This window comes from Panthera leo, chromosome F2 (genome assembly GCF_018350215.1).
Source record: "Panthera leo isolate Ple1 chromosome F2, P.leo_Ple1_pat1.1, whole genome shotgun sequence".
Classification (NCBI taxonomy): domain Eukaryota; kingdom Metazoa; phylum Chordata; class Mammalia; order Carnivora; family Felidae; genus Panthera; species Panthera leo.
In genome coordinates this window covers 9,265,093-9,288,075 of record NC_056695.1, presented here as the reverse complement: position 1 = coordinate 9,288,075, position 22,983 = coordinate 9,265,093, and the positions used below count along the sequence as shown (strand labels likewise).

Genomic DNA, 22,983 nt, shown 5'->3' with positions numbered 1-22,983 from the left:
TGTGCAGGGACTATTCTAAGTATTTAACTTGATTTTCAAATTTAAAACTAAAGTTTAAAATTACTTACTTTAATAATAACATATGTTATCGGGGTTTTTTGTTTTCTGTGTTTTTTTTTTCTCCTAGAGGATCTTCGAAAGTATGTCACTACCATGGTGTGTGTGGCTGTGAATGGTAAACCTGTGCTAGGAGTAATACATAAGCCATTTTCTGAATACACAGGTAAGAGATACACTAGAGCTCTCAAGAGTTAACGTTACTAAATCATGTGTCTATAGTACTTACTGTCTTATCAGAATCGCAACTGTAGCTCAGTAATTATTGAGGTCAGTCCCCACCATACCTCACCCTTTCATTGGATACAGTGGGGATTTGGTGTTGGTAACGATAACACGTAATGAGGCAGAGCTTTCTAAACTCTCTTTAGAGGACAGAAACCGCGAATGACCATGAGAGATGGAGAGTGTTGAGGAATCCAGTTGGGCACACGCTGTGTTCCTCTCTGTTTCTCTTGTGCTGTGGCTTGGGCTAAGGCCCAGGGCCCATGTACATTGGATTCCATGTGGGTCCACCATCCAGTGGCCTTAGCCAAATCTGTTGTCATGTCAGGAAACCGTGGTGGTTAAGGGCAATGGCGACCTGGCAACCTCGGCATCAAAAATGGATGGTGTCGTGGTGACAGTCTTACTAATCAGGCTAATCCTCGTGTAGCCCTGGACACCATTCAGAGCTCCATTGGACCCTTGGCCCTCCCACCGTCTTGATGTGGTCGTGTCTGTCAGCTTTGTGCAGAAGGCAGATCAGATCTGTGATGGTCACATTGGGAGTTGGGAGCGTGGAGGACCGTGCCAAAGAGCTTTCCGTGCAGCTCGGGATGACCTCGCCCAGAGCCTTGCAAGTGCCAGTGGGCTGCGGCACATAAAGGACACAGCCATTATGCTATGGTTTGCTAGAGAGACTAGCCACGGTCTTAGGAATAGCAGTGATAGCGTGGACTGTAGTTACAAGTCCAGAAAGACATCATGAGTTGTCATGATGTACAAGTTGAGGGTGACAGTTAGTGGTGTCAGCGGTATCCTTGACAGTCTGAAGGGACTCCTCATACTTTGAATCGGTAGTTCACATCAAGAGTCCTTTTGGCTCCACTCTGATGAGGTTCCTGATGGTGACAGTATCCATTTTGCCAGCGCCAGCATTGACCAAGTGTAGTGGGTCGAATAATGCCCCTTTCCAATTCATTTTCACTCCTGTGTTAGTTTTCTGTGGTTGCCATAAAAACAAAAACACAAAAACCCCACAGACTGTCTTTGAACAACAGATATATAGTCCAACACAGTTTTTGGAGGCTTGGAAGTTTAAAATCAGTGTTTTGGCAGAGAAATGCTCTTTCTGAAACCTGTAAGGGAGAATTCTTCCATGTTTTTCTCTTAGTTTCTACTAGTTTGACAATGGTCCATGGTGTTCCTTGGCTTCTGAACACATCACTGCAGTCTCTGCCTTCATCTTTCCACAGTATTCTGCCTGCGTATCTGTGGCTCTGTGTGGCTTCTCTTCTTACAAAGACACCATATTGGATTAAGAGTCCACCTCCCCGGTCATGACCTCATCTTAGCTGATTACATCCACAGTAACCCCATTTCCAATAAGGTCAGATTCTGCTATGCTGGGGATTAGGGCTTGAACATACCTTTTGGGGAACATAAACCCATTACATCAGAATCGTAGAATCTACCTTATGTGGAAGTCAGGTCTTCACAGGTGTAATTAAGGTATCGGGATGAGGTCATCCTGGATTAGGGTAGGCCCTTAAATCAGTGAGAGTGTCCTTATAAGAAACTGAGGTTACAGAGACACACGTGATAAGAGGATGGGATGGCGAAGGCACAGAGATGGTGGAAGCTAGGAGAGAGGCATGAAATGGATCCTCCCGTAGAGTTTCCAGAAGGATTCAACCCTACCAGTATCTTGATTTTGACCATTGAGCCCTTCGGCCTGTGAGAAAATACGTTTCTTTCCTCGTAAGCCGCCATGTTTGTGGTGATTCGTGGCGACAGCCCATACAGCGCTGTCGCTTACTCTGGCCTTGTCCGCTGCATGTCGGTGGTGTGGCTGCCACTGCCTAAAGAAGCTGGCTCTCTCTTGGGGCGCCTGGGTGGTTCCGTCGGTTGAGCGGCCGACTTCGGCTCAGGTCACGATCTCGCGGTCCGTGGGTTCGAGCCCCGCGTCGGGCTCTGTGCTGACAGCTCAGAGCCTGGAGCCTGCTTCCGATTCTGTGTCTCCCTCTCTCTCTGCCCCCCCCCCCATTCATGCTCTGTCTATTCTTGTTTCAAAAATAAATAAATGTTAAAAAAAAACATTAAAAAAAAAGCTGGCTCTCAAGTGGACAGAAATGGAGACAAGGTTAATTTTTGATGACTCTTAACATTTATTTGCTTTGCAGAATAACCTTGTGTCCCAAATTCCAGCTGCTCTGAGATAGGCTGAACATATACTTGAGTGTTGGCTCTGCGTTTCAAGACCACATCTGCTTTGTGGTGTTTGACTTTTTATCTTCTTTTCATAATTCAGATAGTTTTTACAGTTGACAGTTTGATGAGCTACAAAAGATTGAGGCCATTACTGCCGACAGGGTGCCTTAAAATAAATTATATAATTGCCTTATGGTTTGTGGATTGCTTTCACATATTTCCTTTAATCCTTACCGAGTAAGTTAGGATACGGGTTGGGCCGCTAATTTAGGCTTCTGTAACAAAATGCACCAAAATGCCAGAGGTTCAACAAAATAGTTGATTTCTGCCTTCTCTAACAGCGTGCATGCAGGCAGACCGGGCATGCAGGCTGCTCTCGTTGGCTGTTTTTGCTGTGCTCAGTTTTGCTGCCCGCTTCTGCATGACTGAGGATGGCCCCCTGCTTCTTTCACATTCCACCAGTGCAGAGGATCCAGAAGGGAGACGTGGAGGACATTGTCCACTCAGGGTTGGACCTATAAGTTGCACACATCGCTTCAGCTCACGTCCCATTGACCAAAATGTAGCTGAAACCAGCTGCAGGGGAGGCTAAGAAATGTAGTCTTTATTTTTGGTGGGCATCGAGGCATCCAGTTCAGGGATTCTGTCACTTCGGGGAAAGTAGGGCGAGTGGATATTGGAGCATAACTCAACTCAGCAGTATTGCTACACTTAGTATAACTCATGAGGGAAGGATACACTTACTACTGATACTCCCACTTACGGATGAGAAGATGGGACTCAGAGTTTGATATGTTCCTCAAGGCGGAGCGGTTAACCTGACAAATATTACGCAAATCAGTACATCACGCCATTTTCACAACTCCACGATTCCTAACATTTGGAGAGCGTTTAACCATTTGAAATACGCCCAAGTTCTCTCATTTGAAGCTTGTGATAACTCTGTGACAAAGCAAAGTGTTGTTATTGCCATTTTTTATAGATGAGAAAAGACGCTGAGCAGCTCTTATGAAAGCCACATAGTTCAAAGTGTTACAGCAAGAGCTAACTACTCCTTATTAATATCTGATATTTGTTTAGTATTTTCACAGTTTATGAAATGTATTGACATTCATTCCAAACTCAAAATACCCCTGGAAAGCGTATAAAAGATGAATTACGGTGACTTCCAATTTAAAAAAGAGAAGACAAACATATAAAGGCGATGTACAGGGCTTAAGTCTTTGAAGTCCTGTCTCAGTTTTTTTCTTTTACTTTTTTTTTTTTTTTTAATTGAAGTATAGTGGACTCCTCCTTTGACAGTGTTCCTCATTGCCTGACTGTATCAGTTAGGGTTGCATTTAGCTGCATACAAAATAAATCTGATTACAGTAGGTAAACAAGTAAAGGTTTTATTTTCCTCACGTAGTAAGATGGCCAAAGGGCAGGGTGCTTCAGTGGCTTTATGATCCTCTTAGGCACCTGACTTCTTGCTTCTTTTCTTAGAAGGTGGCTCTTTGTAGCCTCACGGAGATGGGTGCTTCCAGTTACAATGGCTCTGTTCCAGGCTGGGAGAAAGAGGAAAGAAGAGGGACGAAAGATCTCTTCCCAGATATTCTTTGTGTTAGGAAAGAGTAGCCTGAAGCCCCCTGCTTCTTCATCTCATTGGCCAGAGGTCACATGGCACCCTTAGCTGCAGACAGCTCGCTGCTCCAAAGAGAGTAAAAATCGTCATACAGGAAACGCAGAGAAAGTTGATACAGGATAGGCAAATAGATTCACATTCTTGGAGCCCTGATTTCCACATCTGTTCATTTTAGGGGTAGGGGAGAATAAGAATAATAAAATGCCCATGAAAAAAAAAATCTTTATTCTGTAAGAACATGTATCCTCTCCCCCTATGGTCTTACCTCCTTTAAAATAAAAAAGCCAGAAGTTTCTAACTTAGGAACAAGTTGTGTTCCAAAAATGTTCCTGTAAGTTATGATAAACTGCCCTGTTCTTCTGTGAGGCAGCTGACTTGCCCTGTATGCTGGAACACACGGTGCCTGCTAGTGAGCGGACATTCCAGAAGAATCGATATGTCCTTAATTAGGTGCGGGTTGACCTGCTATTCCTGGATTGAAGCTTTGTTTGGCTTGTGTCCTCTTTTTGGACTGTTATTTTCAGATCCAGCCTGTGTATTGATGTTGGCAGAGTACCAACTGTCAAGTATGAAATGTTTACCAGAATTTAGCTACACTTGACTCTAATGGGAGCTAGATAGTATTGTTATTTGCAGTAGTCAGAGCCAAACTGATCCAAATCCTTATCATACTTAGCTAGAAGTAATTCATTGCCTTTGAAATTCTTAGAAGCAACAGATACTTGAATAGTATTTTAACAGAGTAATGTATAAATGTGTAAGTGTAGTGTATCCACGCAGGGGAAATTTGTAGCTGTTAGAAAGAAGTTACAGTGTCTGAGGTCTGTGTTAGCAAAGTACCAACCACTTTTTATCTCCCACTGGGCTTTTTTCTTTCTTTCTTTCTTTCTTTCTTTCTTTCTTTCTTTCTTTCTTTCTTTCTTTTTTTTTTTTTTTAGCGTATCTTACAGATAGAATGAGTCCATTCTTTTAGCTGCTATTTTACCTTTTCATGATTACCTCTTCACCAACAATCATTTATTTAAGCACCTACTGAATTTTTAAAGTGCTTGAAATAATTTGTCTGTGTAAGTGTTATAAGAGAATGTATTGAGATTATGTAACATGAAGTATATTTTTAAAATATTAAATTAGTAATTCTTACCTAAATTGTTCTGATACTATCAACAAGAGATACTGTCTTTATTCTCTTAGACAATACTGACCTCTAGAGATGTAGCACTGTAAATTCACTTCTTAGTAGAACCATGGTTTTTGATCATTTCTAAAAAGAATTTAGAGAATTTTTTTGTTTTTTCTTCTTTCTCGTTTTTTAACTTTTATGAATAATTTCAAACAAGCATAAATTGTACTGAATTTCCACATGCTCTTTCCTCTGGATTTAACAGTTGAACATTTTTATGTTTGCTTCCTTTTTTTTTTTTTTCATGTGCTTTAAAGAAAATTACAAGGATCATGACATTTTATCCCTATATACTTCACTGTGCATCTCTAAAAAGGACATGTTTCTACATAACAGTTCTGTTAATATAACATTGAAATTAGCATTTATTCCCTAATTGATCCAATACTCCTGTTTTCCCTGGTTGTTTCTTTTTATTTTATTTTATTTTATTTTATTTTATTTTATTTCATTTTATTTATTTTGAGAGAGAGAGAGTAAGAGTGTGTGCATGAGTAAGGGAGGTGCAGAGAGAGAGAGAGAGAGAGAGAGAATCCCAAGCAAGGTCCACACGGTCAGCACGGAGTCCTCTTCGGGGCTCGAACTCACCAGACTGTGAGATCATGACCTGGGCTGAAAACAAGAGTCGGATGCTTAACCAACTGAGCCACCAAGGCACCCCTTCCCTCAATTGTCACTAAAGTGGATTTCACAACTGGCTACTTCAAACCAAGATCCAGTCTCGTGACATGCATTTTTTTGTTGCTCTGTTAAGTTCTCTTAATCTAGAACAACCTCTAGTCCTGTTCTTCCCTGTGACATTACTTGTTGAGATCAAATTACTTGTTACATAATGTCCTGCTCTTTGGATTTCTCTGATTATTTGCTCGGGGTGTCCTTTAACTTGTTTATTTTTCATATTCTTTTTCTTCTAAAGTGCAAATTAGATCCGAAGCCTTGACTGGCCTAAGGTTAGCATTTTTGTCAATACGTTGTAGATACTCATCATGTACTTCCTGCTGCATCATTTTACATGACGTAGTGATGCTAAGATGTTTAAAGTGGTCATGACTAGATCTGCTATAAATTATTTTTATTCTCTGGCTACCAGCAGGTAGTCTGGAGAAATACTTTGGCACCGTTTGAGATCAGGATTCCGTTAAGCCTTTCACAAAATAGTTTTAAGATCTATTAAAGCTGTGGGCCACCTGGGTGGCTCAGTTGGTTAAATGTCCAGCTTCAGCTCAGGTCATGATGTCACAGCTCATGAGTTCGAGCCCCATGTCAGGCTCTGTGCTGACAGCTCAGAGCCTGCTTCAGATTCTGTGTCTCTCTCTCCCTCTCTCTCTCTCTCTCTCTGCCCCTCCCCTGCTCACATCTCTGTCTGTCTCTCTCAAATATAAATAAACATTTTTAAAAAAAGATCTGTTAAAGATGTAAAATGGAATTTTCTAATTCTGTGTGTTTTTTCAAAAAAACTGTTTTCAAAACTAAAATTCGTGTGTAGAGCAATTTCATCAACTGGAATTGTTGATCCTGAAATGTAGTTCCTACTAGAAAGACAAAATACATAGTTAACTTTTTTTTCTTTATCAATTTCTGAGTAAGGACTTCGGGTAAAAACGACCTCCAGCGGAAACAGATGTTATTTTTTCCAGGAAGAGCAGGATTTTTCCTTTATTTTTTTAATATCCTTGACATCTCATGGATTTTTATGTATTCAGTGTGATTCAACCTACAGTTATTATTTTTAAGTTAAATTTGTTCTTTTTGTTGCCTACTCTTTATTAAAATACCTTTGTATACAACTTTTTTGTTTAAATGCCATTCATTATGTAGTCCTTAGGTATCGTCCGTTGGGTCTCCCCTATGAGCAACAAAGAAATTAGCTTCCTTTAGCCTCCTTGACTACCATTGTATTTTAGTCAGTCGTAGCTTTTTCGACCTGTGTCTTTCTGCTCTTCAGCTCTTTAGATTTACATGGTATCCTTTGACTCTAACCATTCAACTGTGATTGGTTTACACACTTTGATTCTTACACACAAATCATTTATACGCTTTGATTCTTCCGAATCCTTTATTCCTGTCTTTGGTTTCCTCTTAAATCCCCAGTTAAATTTATTCAGTGCTGACCAACAGTGCTTTTGCTGAGTGTTCTTCAGTCCTCCTTCAGTTGGCTAAAGCTCATCCTCTAATGGATTACTTCAGAAGAGCTAGCACATAGCTGTCCTTCCTATTATCTGAGTTCTTAACGTGTTAAAAGCTCTTCCTGTAGCCTTGATACATGAAAGACTCAGCTACTTCCAAACTCTTTGGTTTAGCCCTCTATCCTTGGGTGCTCTAGCAAATTTCCATAAACTTGAGGGCTTACAACAACAGAAATTTATTTTCTCGCAGTTTTGGGGCCAGAAGTCTGATACCAAGTCGTTACCAGTGCCGTGCTCCCTCTTGAAGACTTCCCTTGCCTCTTCTAGCTTCTGGTGGCACGAGACATCCCTTGGTGCCCTGGTTTGTAGACCCATCACTCCATGCCTCCTCCTTCCCATTCTCTCAGTCTGTGTTTTGTGTGTCCTGTTTTTGTAAGGACACCAGTCATTGAATTTAGGGCCTACTCTAATCTAGTGTGACCTTGACTTGAATTACATCTGCAAAGACCCTGTATCCAAATGAGGTCACATTCGAAGGTTCGTAGCAGGCATGAATTTTAGTAGGACACTGTCTTACCCCCGCTGCACTCTTTTCTCTTGGTTACTGGTAGAAAATATTGAACTGATTAATATCCGTGTGGGTGCATGTTGAATCCCATTGGCAGCGAAGCCGATAATCCGATTTTCTTTCCTTTGTAAGGAGCTTGGTATTTTTGCCTGGAGTGCCAAGGAACTTTATCTTGGAAGTCTAATAATAGAACTCTAGATGTCAGATACAGAGTTGGCTTTCTGGGCAGATGTCTACACAGTGTGTCTCTCCGTGTGGACATTTCGGTCCTCTTTTCTTTCAGGCACGATCTTTTGGACCGTAATTTTACAATGGGTTCTATCTCATGGCTCCTGGTTCCCTTTTTCAGAGACCTGCTAATATGTATATACTGACTCTTCTTCCGCTGACGTCTGTGTGTCGCCTTCCCTCTGGTCCCTTTAATCAGTTTTCTCGTTTTCGCTTATCCTTTGCCGTCCTCCTTGCCTGCTCTGATCTAGGGCTGTCTTCAGCCATCTTGTGTTTCTGTTGTTGTTGTTGTCGTTTTCAATTTCTTCCCCACGTTACGCGAGGGCCCATTTCGTTTCACTACGTTCCTACTTCTCTACCTGTCCTCAGTTGTTTCCTTGTTCCATGGTGTTCTTTTGGGTTTTTTTGTTGCCTCTTTCTTTCTTTCTTTCTTTCTTTCTTTCTTTCTTTCTTTCTTTCTTTCTTTCTTTCTTTCTTCCTTCCTTCCTTCCTTCCTTCCTTCCTTTCTTTCTTTCTTTCTTTCTTTCTTTCTTTCTTTCTTTCTTTCTTTTTCTCTAGAATATTGTGTTACCGTTTTATTCTGCGTGATCTATGAGCATTTTCAAGTAGCCTGGAACGTTTCGACCTTCATTCGTTGTGTTTTCTTCTTCTGGTTTCAGCGGACTTTGCAGTAGTCCGCGTTTCTCATTCCCATTTGGGCCGCGGCACTGCCGTTGCGGAGTTGTGGGAAGGTGTTTGGGTGGTTCTCAGCCCAGGAGCTTTCTTCTCCGTTAGGTGAGGAAGACATTATCTTGGTTAGCAGGCATCTTGTTTTGTTTCTACCCTTCTGCTTTCTTATTTCAGGAGGGCCCTTATCTCCAACTCCTCCTTTTCTTTAGTTCTGTTTGCAGTCTCCCATCTTTGTCTCTCGTGGAGACACTCATGGAGACACGTCCCGATAGGTGTTGTGTGCCCTCAGGACTTCACTTGGGCTCTGTGTCTTCTCCTGGCCTCCTCTTGTCGCCGCTCTCTTGCCACATTTCAGGCCCGCTTTCAGGAGTTCTCATCTCAGATGGGACCTTTTCCCTCTGGGGAGAAATCCCGGCCGCTGTTCTCTGACTTCTCCCACCACCGAGAGTCCTCCAACCTCTTGGCATGTCCGGAGCTCCTGTCACAGTCCCCACCCTGGGATCAGCCGCGGCACTCATTCTGCTGACCTTCAGTGTTTACTTCTCTTCTTTCTCCGAAGTTTGCGTTTGTGACCAGTCTCCGTCTTCTACTGATTCCTTAGCTGTTGATGAAGGGTGTTCGTATTTGCCCTCCTTGTCTCTGTGTGTGGTTTTTAGAGAGAAGTGTGACGGGAGTCCAAGAGCCTGCCACCATCTTTGGGGAACTCAGAAACCCCGACTCCGCCTACTTTTTTGATGTTTTCCTGCAGCCGGGAGTAAGTGGTAATGCAGCTGCTGTTGTCCAGACAGCATGCAGCCATGGCGGACTGTTTTTCCCCATGGTGAGTGACTGCTAGAGCACCAAGCTAATGGGGATGATTCTGAGTAAGTCCGTTCTCTTGTATAGCTTGGTAGTCACTGAGGAAAACTTGCAAGCCGAGAAAAACATTTCAAGCCATCTCGAGGGTCTCCTCACCTTCTTATAAGTTCCTGTTCTATTTTGAAATCTAGAGCATTTTTTTACGCTCTCCGACAAAGCAGATACGTAACCCTAACTCCCCCCTTGAGCTGCCTTATGTTTATAAAGCTCCCTTAGGAGATGGGTCCAATATGCGAATAATTGAAACTACGAATGGATCAGAAATAGAGGTAGTATAGGAGCAAAACCTGTTTTAAGTTGTTAATTATCCAGGGTAACTAGTTTTGCTGCTTATGTCCTAGGTGGTCACAGGCAGGGTTCCCCAGGAGCCAGACTTTTGACGTGGAGATGAGCACGCAGGATGTTTCCTGAAGAGTTATTTGTGTAGGGGAGGGGAAGACGCTGGCCGAGCTACAGGGAGATAGGGGTGTAATCCCAGTGAGCACTCAGCAGCTCACAAGGAGCTCTGGAACCTGGGCGTCGTTAAGTCAAGTCTTAAGTAGCCACTGTCTCTGGTTGGGCAGGATTACACGGCCTTTTTTAACTTGGTCTTCATATTTGCCTATTAGTGTAAAAAAAATACTAAATATTACTCTGGTTCTCAGAAAAAAAATATTTCCATTTTGGAAAAAAAATACAAGCAATTCTGTGTAAAAGGATATTTTTCCAGTTAACCCTTTGTACGTTGAGTTTTAGTTTCAAAAAGCTTCAGTGCTGTTAATGGGTATTATATTTGCTTTTCAGCTTGGGCCATGGTAGATGGCGGGTCCAACGTGAAAGCCCGCACTTCCTACAACGAGAGGACCCCGAGGATCGTTGTGTCACGCTCCCATTCAGGAATGGTCAAGCAGGTTGCTCTTCAGACTTTTGGAAACCAGACCACCATTATCCCAGCTGGTGGTGCCGGTATGTTCCTACCCCCCTTGTGGCGCCGGCGCCCCGTGTCCCCAGCACGGTCAGGGCTTCTGTCAGGAGGAAGGTTCGTTTGTCCTGTGCTCGGGAAGAAAAGGGAGGATAGAGCGCGTGCTCTCCCGACAGGCCCGGTCTCCTACTTGGTAATGTCTGGGGTGGGATCTCAGTCACACATGCCTTCGTATGAGCCACGGTGTCAACAGTAGCTGCACGTCTCAGCCCGGTGACTCCCGCTCCTCGAACACTGAGGCGGCATCTTCACGTCAGTGGCGTAAGTCATCGCGCTGGGAGCTTCGCTGCAGGAGTATCTGTGAGGAGAGGGGAGATCCAGCACATTCCGATGCTTCGTGTGGCAGAACGATGCCAGGCGTCATCACGAGGGTCCCTAGAGTGGCTGATCCGCGGGTCACTTTCGACACCTCTGAACTCTTCAGCCTTCGTGTCCGGGGCGAGCCCGAGTCTAGTGGCCACCCAGCTCGTCGCACGTTCTCTACCGTTTTATTACCTGAGTTACTGATCTGGGGTCGGCTTACTCTCTCTGAAAGGCCAGCTATAAATGTTTAAGGCTTTACGAGCCACATATGGACCCTCTTGGATGTGTGGGTTTCTGGCACCCTTTAAAAATCCAGAAAACCATTCGTGGCCTTAGGGTTCTACAAAACTGGCACATGGCCTGGATGTGGCTCATAGGCCGTTTGCCTCCCCTTGTTTTGAGTGCCATTGAATAGGACAGAAGTGTTTTCACTCCAATGAGTAACACGTTGTGGTCAGAAACGTGTGTTTGAAGACCTTTTCACCACAGTAATAAAGGAAAAAGTAATGCTGATTAACTTTTAAGCCCAGTAATTTTAATTTAGTGATTACATATAGGTACCTTACTTAATATGACTTCATTGTTTTCTTATAAGCTCTCTGTTAGGCTGGTTAGGAAAGGTAAGGTTCAGAATACCTGGTGGGAATGGGATAAACCAGATCCTGGACCTGGTTTCATCTGTGTGTTTTATTATATTATTTTTTTAAAAAACTTTGCCTCATTACAATAAGGGCTTCAGATTGTAGTGCTCGGTCTTTCAAATCCAGTGCTTGTGGGTATTTAGATGGATTTAGCTTCAGTGTAGTATTCCGTAGGAAATGAGACATAGTGTATGTATCATTCCATAGAAAACAACCACAAAGTAGATTTAAATTTAAAAGATTATAGACGTGTGTTTGGTTACACTTAAGAATAGCTTCGTAAGTTATTTTGCAGTATATTTTCCACTCATTTGGGTTTAATGTCTGGCTGTTATTTGAAAAAAAAAAAATAAAAAGAACAAAACTATTTTTAGATAATTTTAGACTTAGCCCTTGCAAACACAGTCAAGAGAACTCCTTCACGTCCTGTGCCGTTACTTTTAACAATGTACTCTTAAACAGGAAGCTACTCTCTTTAAATCTTGGGAATAGTAACTTAAATTCTGTGTTCACCTTTTAGGTTATAAAGTCTTAGCACTCTTGGATGTACCCGATAAGAGTCAAGAAAAAGCTGATCTGTATATCCATGTGACATACATCAAAAAATGGGATATATGTGCTGGCAACGCCATCTTAAAAGCCCTTGGGGGGCATATGACTACCCTGAGCGGTGAAGAAATCAGTTACACTGGGTCCGACGGCATTGAAGGAGGGCTCCTTGCCAGCATCAGAATGAACCACCAAGCCCTGGTCAGAAAACTGCCAGATCTAGAGAAGACAGGACATAAATAAGCAAAGCTGATTACAGGTCACAGCTCTTCCCAAGTTGAACGGTCCGCCGAAACGCCGGGGGCTTCAAAGCATCGGTGCAGACTATGCATGGTTAAGGCCATCCTGAACTTTCTAAAGTATTTATGAAGCATCAGAGACTTATTTTCCCTGTAATAGGATGGAAGATCAGGGAAAATGGGTTGCTTCGTGTCTCAAGTATTGTCTTTATTTTTGAGACGATTTTCGTACAGTTGTCATACACAAGGCGCATATATATATATATATATGTATATATATATTTGTGAATTAAAATCTACAGCTGAGTACATTGTTCTGAGTCACCATTTTCACACAACATCACAAACCTTCACTGTTTGTTCGTACTTTCATATAGAATTGGGCTGAAGAAAGGATTGATTTTGTGTAGATTTAATAATTACTTTACAATTGTATCTCATTGAAAATAAAGTTATTGGGGGTTTTTACCCCTAATGCAGATAGAAAGCACAAGCAGCCACGTATTCGTTAATATACAACAAATGCTCTATTTATCTGTTGCTGAATATTTCTTAAGGATTAAAATAGAAAAAGCTGAAATTGTTTTCATTCTTCGAAATTTTAATAACAGGTTCACCAGCTAGTCGAGAATATAGCTGTTTGATGGTTGAGTTGTAATTGTAGTTTCCGTGTGTGTGTTTTGTTTTGTTCTGTTTTCTTTTGATACAGAACGGTGTATTTGTACCCCTGGGTTCAACGTTTCTGCCATCTTCCTACTGATTTTCGTTTGCTCTGTGGACAGTGCATGGTTCCATCCTTTCCCTCCCGACCAACATTTAGTTTTAACTCATAAGGTCTGGATTAAGGTTTCAGGGTTAGCACTAGGATTTTGGTACATTTTCTCATTAGGGATAAATGATGCACTATAAGAATATAAATGATTCTGTTAATTGACTTATTTGACAATTACATGGCTTAAGCTAGCTTTCGTTATTTTAAAAAACTTTGTTTTAGTACTTTTTAAACAATTTGCCAGGTTTGAATGTAGAGATTCTCTCCCTATCAAGAATGATTTCTGGTTGCTTTTACCATTAATAAATGCACCTAACCTAACTAAATTCTCAAGGTAGTAACTTTTAAGATACTTTGAAGTTTCCATTCAGATTAAAATAATGATGGTTAATGTTACTTTTTGATTAATTTTTTAAAATTCGGTGTGTGGAATCTGGTTGGAAGAAAGGCGGTTGAGTCTTCACTGAGTCACTATAATTAGCCCCTTACTTTGTGAACTGTCTTTCCTGGGGATGCCGGATTTCTCTCAGTGTGAGATCTGGAAACCCTGTGTAAACAAATACCGTTATTTCATGTGACTTCGTATTTTATAACATTCTGATAAAGGGGGTGGGATGGCTTATTTTGTTTTCTTTAAAATAGCTTTCCATTTATTTTCCTATCTTGGAGGTGAAATTGACCAAAGAATGGACATCCTCATCTGGTGGCACGTGCATACAACTTTAGGTCTGCGTTTTACACGGTCTCCAAAGCCCTTTACTTCCTCATTAGGGACTTGAATCCGGTAGGATGCACGTGTTTCTCCTCAATATCCAGCAGCTGGTCACCAGTCTGGGAGTGGAGTGGGCCTCAATAGGTGGGATTTTGTTCAATGAAAATTCATGCAACGTTTTGGTAGTCGGGACACTTGGTATTTAAACAGGACTTTGGGATTCAGAACAGAAAATCGGAGAGCTCACCTTCCTACTTGGCAATGAAATGAGAACACTTTTTCTCAGCAGGGATGGCAGAGGCTTGTATTATTTCCAGAGTCCGTGGTAGAAGCAGTTAATTATAATGTGTCAAATATGGGGAAACAGGACCGGCATACTAGGAACTGGTGTCTGATTGGGAGTTGTTGGTTGTTTTTGTTTTGTTTTTTTTCAGCAATAGACGGAAACTTTCTAACTTCATGGAAATGAAACCAGTTCATATTAGCAAGCATGACTGCTTTGGTTTTATTTTTAATTTCATTAATCTGCATGTAGATAATGACTTGCGAAGGGCTTGTGTGCAAAAATTAAGATATTGGCTGGCAGTTAAATGCATTATTTATATAATTTATTGGGTAGAGGCTAATTACTAATGGTTTTTAGGTGCTTTCATAGAGAGTTCGTTTTGAAATTTTGCTTTTGTTTCCAAAAGTCAGTCTACATTACAGAACTAATAGAAGTACAAAGAACAGTGTTTATATTTATTTATGTGAGACATTGTGCCAGAACATACCAGTGAAACACCATGAATAAGTAAGGCATGTAATATCTCCCAGAATTACAGAAATAAAATCACTTCTAAAATGTAGCACAATAATTAGAGTTTAACTTTTAGTGACCCTGAACCTCCCTGACTCCTGGCCTTCTCTTTCCTTTATCTTTACCCTCACTGAGAGCACAGTGTTCCCTTAAAATTTGAGTTTTACCCATCACACTTAGTAAAAACAGGGACGCCAGTAACCTCAGTACTTATCTGCCGTCCCCCTCCTCTGCCCTTGGTCTTTACCTTGTTCTCGATGCCCTCAGCCCCTTAATGTTCTTCGCTCTCTGCCCCTCTTTCTTGACCAGCACTCTTCCCCAACGCTCAACCCCTGAATTCTCTCATAGACCTCCTTTTCTCCAGGTTGGCTGCTGAGATCTCCCGGTAGAACGGAGACGCTAGGTCAGTTCCCAGCCAGGGAGACGAAGCCTTGTCAGAGTTCTGGTTGACCGTTACTTTTCAGAGACGTCTCAAAAAGCAAGGGAAGATCACCTTCAAAACCACAAAGATCCGCCCTGTCAAGGCTAATCCGGTGCTTCTGTCTATACGGAGCATTTCTTCAGATCCGTTCTTCACAGAACCGAAAATGCAGTCAATACGAGAAGTAGGTATATAGGCCTGCTTAAGGAAACTTGCTTTTCCTGTTCGTTTTCACACTTCTGTCCCTATTTCAGCGGAGATTACCGAGAGCCTACGAGACGGATCATTTCCGTCCGGTGTTCAGTTGCCGGGCAAAATTCTTTCCCCCAATTTTAGTGGTTTTTCTTGATTTTAAATCCACATTCAAGTGAATTATTTATGGCTGTATGATGAAGCTGAGAAGTGCTTTGGTTGATGTGGTTGAAGCAACAATTGTGCAAATTCCGTTTGCGGGGTGTGCCCTTGGAATATTGTGCAAATTGGGTCAGAAGAAGTGGGGGAGGGGCGGCGGCTAAGAAGAGAGTCCGGAAGAAGAACAAGCGTCCAGGGGCGGGGAGGGGAGGGGAGGGGAGGGGAGGGAGGCCGCAAACCGCTGCCCCCAGAGATGGGGAGCTCTGCCCTGGTCTCAGATGCTCAGAAACTGGATCTTACTTGGGCTTGGAAGGTGAGAACTCTCTCTGATAGCCCAGCATAAGTAGAGAGAGCTGGGGTGCCACGACGCCCTGTTCCCCAGAAAAGAAAAACCCAGCTTGCCTCTCCTTGGTAACACCTTGAAAATGACCTTATGGAGACAATCTTTGGCAGGTTAAAAATAGAAACCGCTTGGATCATTCTAGCTGTAGCTGTTTGCGTTGGCTAGGTGTTGACTGGTCCTGGATAGAAACGGCGATTTTGCGTTTTTGATCCGGGTTGAATTTAAGACGCATTATTTTCAGTATATGCCTACAAAACGTCTGTCTTGTAACTGTTGTGTAAAATAAACCTATTCTACGGTTTCATTTTTATCCTAAAAAAAAGTTGTGCCTTAACAATAGGGCATTGTATGTTAATAAGGGAAAACAAAATCTTTTTTTAATAGATGGGGAAAATAGGAACTTTTTGCCATTAAAATTTAAGTTCTTTTAGCATTTTTAATATTAGAGTTGGGGAAAATTCATTAAAGTTAAATACAATTGATATAAAATTATTTTTGCATAATCTAGCATTTACAACTGAAGTGCGTTTTTATAAGAACTGGCATCTTGATGTATATAGGTCTGAAATGATACTTCATCCTTTGGTTTTTTCATTTGAATTGATACAAGACCAGGGTAAGGTACGTTTTGGTTTTTATTTGACTTTTAAATCATTTCAGCGTGCTGTTGTATCTGTTCTGCTAGTCCTCTGAGTTGCTTTGGTTCCTAAAGATTAGCTATTTGTTCGTGGTACCATATCAATAATTTATTGATGCTAAAAAAAAAAAAATACTGTGTGTCACGTGACTTAAACCAGAACAGTTCCTGGATTGAAGGGGGGAGGATGGGGGGGGGGGGCTTCCGATTAGCAGTTACTAAGAGGACAAGAATTGAACTTTGTACTTCAAAAGAAGGTTTTGGCTTTATGAGGTGCTGTTTATGTGAGTTGTTTATTTTCATTTTATCAAAACCTGGCAGGTGTTAGCATTCCAATTTACTGTTGGTTTCTTCTTAAAAAAATTTATTTTTAAAGTTGGATGGTGAATTAATTCTGTGGGAAAATGAGGTTTATAAGTAGTTTGTTGTTGTTTTTTTTTTTTTTTGAGATAATACAAGCCAAACTTTTAGAAGTTAAAGCTGATGAAGAATATTAAAATGTTACATATTGTGTTTGTACATGTTCCCTAAAGTATTATAATTAAGGTAATTTGTGTAAATCACAAAAGCAGAAACTTTGATGTTTGATTAGTAGTATGTTGTGTTAGAATTCCTCTTGGAGTATGTTCTATGCGTAGTAAGTTATTATTCAGAAGGGACGTGCTCATCCTGTATTTTTTTAAATAGGAAATACAGCATGCCAAAGTCCTTATTAGGTCGGTTTACCTACGGGGACTTCCATCTCTGTCCCCAAATTCTCTCTCGTCATCATTTATGCTGAATTGAGGCGGTAACGTTTGAGGACTTTAATATCACGTGTAAAATATGGACTTCTATTTCCGTGTAACATGACGTCTTCCATTGGCAGGAACCAAAGCTAGTCGTAGAGTCTAACAAGAGAGACCCTGTTCTGCCATGATGAACTGTGGTGCTCCTGATGGATTTTTCCCCCCATTTGATGATGTTACTTAAGCTACTAGAGGTGTATACACACGGGGTTGAGTTTACGCTAAACTATGAAATGGTGTTTCCTGTTCATGTCCCTGCCTCTTCAAACTTTGCTTTTTTAATTGACTTGACTTTTGTGGATCTCTTCCTTGTAATAGGCTAACGCCGATGAGGATTAAACTAAGCATGCCCCTTCCCTTCGAATACCCCTTCCCTTTTGACACGTTTAAACCTAAAGGGGAGCTAGTTCATTTGCTGTTGCCGAGACCTGCCTAGACCCCAGAGTTTTCTTTACTTGGCATGCTGTATCCTGCCTCACCCACACCACCAAATTTCAGGGGGGTCCCGATTTTAATCTCTACTGAGAAGCAAACTCTCCTCCCTCCATGGCTTTAGAGCAGTTATTTTGTACCTCACCTGTAGCACTCATGGTTCTTTCTATGTGCTGTTGTAAACTTCTTATGGACAGGGATTATGTCTTGGTGATTTTTGTATTTCCACCTCAGCCCCAGCAGCTAGCCCAGTGTCTTGAACAAATTAGGTGCTTAATGTATGTTGAACTGAACTGAATAAAGGGTTACTACTGGCATAAGCATTTCTCATGCCTCAGTTGTGTAAGCTGCTTGTTTTGTTAACTGCAAATATTTATGATTATCACCCCACGCACTAAATTAGTTTTAAAAGTTTTGCTTTCTTTCCTTCAGATGCTACCCCATGGACGTTTACCTCTAGAAAATGTGATTGCTTCCAACGAAATGACTATCCCAAACTCTCTGCCCCTGGACATACGTTGCCAAACTGAAATTTGAATTTTCTGAATAAATTGGTCATGTCTGGAAGAGATGGTGTGCTGCACCTGCTTTTTTCCTCTCTCTCTGTTTTTAAACTAGGGTAACACACATCCACAGATTTACCGTTCTAACCATCTGTAAGTGCACAATTCAGTGTCATTAAATACATTCACAACATTGTACAACCTCCACCACCGTGCTTTTGAAGAAGCCGTTCATCATCCCAAGCAGAAACTACCCATTGAGCCACTCCCCATGCCCCCTTCCCCTCAGCCCCTGGAACCGTCTGTCCTGCTTTTTCTACGAGTGCATCTGCTTTTGAACGCTTAATTTTCCGGGATTCTCGGTCTTCTCACACCGGGTACAGAAAAGGCGTCTGCGTGAAAAGGGACGTACAAGGCAAACATAGCCATAACGGAAGTGTAACTTGCATTCTCCGATAGATGTGTTTAAGGTGGAGGGAGGATAGAAAAAGAGCAAAAGAAGCAAAGACAACAAAATTGTGGGAAGGCAGTGATAGGAATCACACGATGAGAAAGATCTCCAAGGCTTTTGTACTCCTCGAGTCTTAGACATGACACAAAGAAGTCATTAGCCTCATGTTATGAATTCGACGATTTCACATCCTTGACTTCTGTATCAGAAACATAGTGTTTGTTCATCTAAAAAAGGAGAATTCTACATCCTAAGAAAAAAAATTGGAATATAAGCCATTATTTTTAAAATTGTTTCTAAAATCTGAGCATTTTGAAAGCACAGACACTTAAGGATAGTTGACACAATATTACATTAGGTTCAGGTGTACGAAACAGTGATTCTACAACCCTCTGCATAGCGCTGTGCTTCCCCACACGCATAGCTACAGTCTGTCACCATGTGTTGTTACAATACCCTTGACCGTGTTCTCTATGCTGTACTTTTTACCCTGGTGACTGAGCCCATAACTGGAACCCTGTACCCCCCACTCTCCACTGTTTTGCCGATTCTCCCACCCCTCCTCCCCTCTGGCAATCACATTCGTTTTCTATGTTTATGAGTCTGTTTGTGCTTGTCTGTTTTTTAGGTTCCACACGAAACCATATGGTATCTGTCTTTCGCCATCTGACTTACTTCCCTTAACATGATCCATTCTAATTCCGTCCATGGTGTCACAGATGGCAAGATCTCATTCTTTTTTTATGGCTGAGTAATAGTCCATTGTACGCATATCCCACATCTCCTTACTCCATTTATCTATCGATGACACTTAGGTTGCTTGCACATCTTGGCTATTGTAAAACGCTGCAATCAACAAAGGGGTGCATATATCTTTTGGAATTATCGTGTTCTTTTTCTTTGGGTAAATATTCAATAGTGGCATTACTGGCTTATATGGTATTTCTATTTTAAAATTTTTGAGGAATCTTCGTACCTTTTTCCACAATTATTGCACCAATCTACATTCCCACCGACAATGCGCAAGGGTTCCTTTTTCTGCATATCCTCACAAACAGCTGTCACTTCTCCTTTTGATATTAGCCATTCTCACGGGTATAAAATGATACCTCATTTTGATTTGCATTTCCCTGGTCATTAGTGATGTTGAGCAGCTTTTCATGTGTCTGTTGACCATCTGTATGTCTTCTTTGTAATAAGTTTTCTTCAGTTCCTCTGCCCGTTTTTGTTTGTTTGTTTTTAAGAAACACTGAATGTTAGAGCTGGAAGGATCCTTTTTTAGTTTAAATTCCAGTATAACACATACTGTATAACATACAGTGTTATGTTCATTTCAGACGTACAATATGGTGAATCACCACTTCCATACATCAGCCAGTGCTCATCACGACAAGTGCCCTCCTTAATCCCCATCACCTGTTTCACCCATCCCCCAACCCACCTCCCCTCTGGTCACCAGCAGTTTGTTCTCTATAGTTGAGAGTCTGTTTTTCACTTTGTGTCTTTTCTTTGTTCTTTTTTTTTCTTAAATTCCACCTATGAGTGAAACCACATGGCATTTGTCTTTCTCTGACGGGCTTATGTAGTGTTTATACCCTCTAGCTCCATCCATGTCATTGCAAATGGCAAGATTTAATTCTTTTTATTTTTATGGCTAAATAATATTCCATTGCGCGTGCGTGTGTGTGTGTGTGTGTGTGTGTGTATCCATACTGTATCTTCTTTATCCATTCATCTATTGATGGACACTTGGATTGCTTCCATAATTTGGGTATTATAGATAATCGTGCTATAAACATAGGGGGGCATGTATCCCTTTGAATTAGCGTTTTTGTATTTGGGGGGTAAATACCCAGTAGTGCAATTACTGGATCATAGGGTAGTTCTGTTTTTAACTTTTTGATGAAATTTCCGTACTTTTTCCCACAGTGGCTAACCCAGTTTGCATTCCTACCCACAGTGCCAGAGGGTTCCTTTTTCTCCACATCCTCACCAACGCTTGTTGTTTCTTATGTTTTTGATGTTAGCCATTCTGACAGGTGTTCAGTGATATCTCATTGTAGTTTTGACTTACGCTTCCCTGATGAGTGATGTTGACCATCTTTTCATGTGTCTGTTGGCCATCTGGATGTCTTCTTTGGAGAAATGTCTGTTCATGTCTTCTGCCTGTTTTTAATCAGATTATTTGGTTTTGGTTTTGTTTTGTTTTGTTTTTGGTTCGAGTTGTATAAGTTCTTTATATATTTTGCATATTAACCTCTCATTGGATATATTATTTGCAAATATCTTCTTCCATTCAGCAGGTTGCCTTTTTATTTTGTTGGTTTCTTTGTGCAAAAGCTTTTTAGTTTGATGTAATCCCAATAGGTTTTTTTTGCTTTTGTTTCCCTTGCCTGAGGTGACAGAAGTAGAAAAATGTTGCTAAACCCAATGTCTAAGAGATTACTGCCTATATATTTTTTTCTAGGAGTTTTATGGTTTCAGGTCTCACATTTAGGTCTTTTGTCCACTTTGAGCATATTTTTGTGTATGGTGTAAGAAAGCAGTTTAGTTCCATTCTTTTACATGTAGCTGTCCAGTTTTCCCAGCACCATTTGCAGAAGAGACTTTTTTCCCCATTGTATATTCTTGCCTCCTTTGTCATAAATTAATTGACCATATAGTGTAGGTTTCTTTCTGGGCTTTCTATGCTGTTCCAGTGATCTGTGTGTCTGTCTGGTGCCAATACCATACTGTTTTGATTGTTATAGCTTTGTGTAGCATACCTTGAAATCTGAGATGAGCACAGAAACATTTTTTAAATGTCTCAGCTCTTTAATAACTTCAAAGATTATGTTCCTTCTCCCTTTTAACTCTTTTGGGAGGCTCTTCGTAGGAATTGTCATTTCAGAGTTTCCAAAGCTCTTCAACGTGGATTCTAGCTTCCCCAGAAGAGGGGCCACCCTGTGAGTGTCAAATACCACCTGATATTTCAGAAATCGTATATGGTTGTTTGTTTGTTTGTTTTGTTTTGTAATTTCTGAGACTTTTAACTAGTCTCATTCAGTTTGGAGCTCAAACGATGGAGAAAACGACAACAACAACAACAACAGAAACCATGATTCACAGTGAATGATGGAGTCCAGCACCTCCCATGGTCTCCATTTGCTCTCTGGAACTTCTGTCCCTTCCTCCCAGCCAGTGCAGTTTACCAGCCAGTCGTGCTTTGGGGATTCACACGAGAACATCAGGAAATGAAAGAGTTCATCTTGTTGGACAGCGGGCAGCGTGGTTTCTCTCCCCAACAGGATTTCTGATCATGAAACAAGATTTCCACAGCTCTGGTGGGAGTTCTTCCCAGATAAGTGCTGGGTCAGATCTTATTTCACAGTAGGAATACAAACAGCACGTTTGCGAAAGTTGTTCTTTCTGTGTTCAGTGAATTTAGTTCTCTAGGCTGGATTAAGATCTTTGGTTACATCAAATCTCCAACTGGCAGAAGACCAGAGCTCATTCTTCAAAGAGAACAGTGTCATGGAAAATATTTTTCAAAGTGGATGTAATTTTGCCTAAAGCAGCTGTTGGTAGGTAAGCAGTGGAGCGTCATGGGGCGGGAGGAAAATGATCTTTCTCGAATCCGCTTTTTACTCCCTGGAGAAGTGATACAACATTCTTCGGTGTGTCAAATGGTTGTTTTGGACGGCAAGCCAAATCCGTCCTGGAAACCTCAGTGGATTCAATATCTCGACAAAAGGAAACATTTAAAATTGTAAAGTAGGTCAGACAACAAAAATGACCCTGCAACTCACAGCAAGAGCTGCATCTCCAGTAGTGATAAGGTCACGCCTCAGCCCTGGACCCCTGGAAAGTGACAGGGGTAGATGTGCGACACGAGCGGCCCCCGTTTAACGCAACAGTTCGGTCACTGAGCGCACGTGTCGGAGACAGGAGTTGGGACCTTCCAGAGATGAGTTCTGGTGGGGAAGTTCACTGCCCGGACTCTGGTGCAGCCCCGCCTACGTCTGAACACCCTTCTGCCTCTTAGTAGCTGCGTGATCTTGAGCAAGGGGCTCCGCTGTGAAGGGGCATACCGGGAGTACCGTCCACAGGGCTGCGGCCGCGATGAAATGAGATAAAATGCGGAACAGCCTTGAACAGCCATGCAGGCCCTGACGGATGCACACTCCTCCCTGCCGCCAACATACCTCCCCCCCCGAGATTTTCTTACAATCGTCTCATCTGGAGGCCTCTGCTCCATGCTGTATTTACTTGGCAGGGCTCTCTTGCTTTCAAGAGGCAAAAATGACCTCGAATTAAGCTGAGCGGAAAATGATTTACTGGCTCGAGTGTCTGAGAAAGACAAAGGGATGAGAAGGT

At 41.7% G+C, this 22,983-nt stretch overlaps 1 protein-coding gene across 2 annotated transcripts in view; it reads left to right on the top strand.

Moving 5' to 3' along the window:
• BPNT2 (3'(2'), 5'-bisphosphate nucleotidase 2) overlaps positions 1-18,244 on the top strand; it is a 36,463-nt gene extending 18,219 nt beyond the window's left edge. The window contains exons 3-6 of one of the 2 annotated variants that reach the window (XM_042923129.1): positions 128-223; positions 10,509-10,670; positions 12,151-15,306; positions 18,106-18,244. In XM_042923129.1, coding sequence (XP_042779063.1) covers positions 128-223; positions 10,509-10,670; positions 12,151-12,422 — 530 coding nt within the window. In that variant the 3' untranslated portion in view covers positions 12,423-15,306; positions 18,106-18,244. Of the gene's footprint in view, positions 1-127; positions 224-10,508; positions 10,671-12,150; positions 15,307-18,085 lie in introns of both variants that reach the window. The other variant, XM_042923130.1, reaches the window with a different exon arrangement.
• The last annotated feature ends 4,739 nt before the right edge of the window (positions 18,245-22,983 follow it).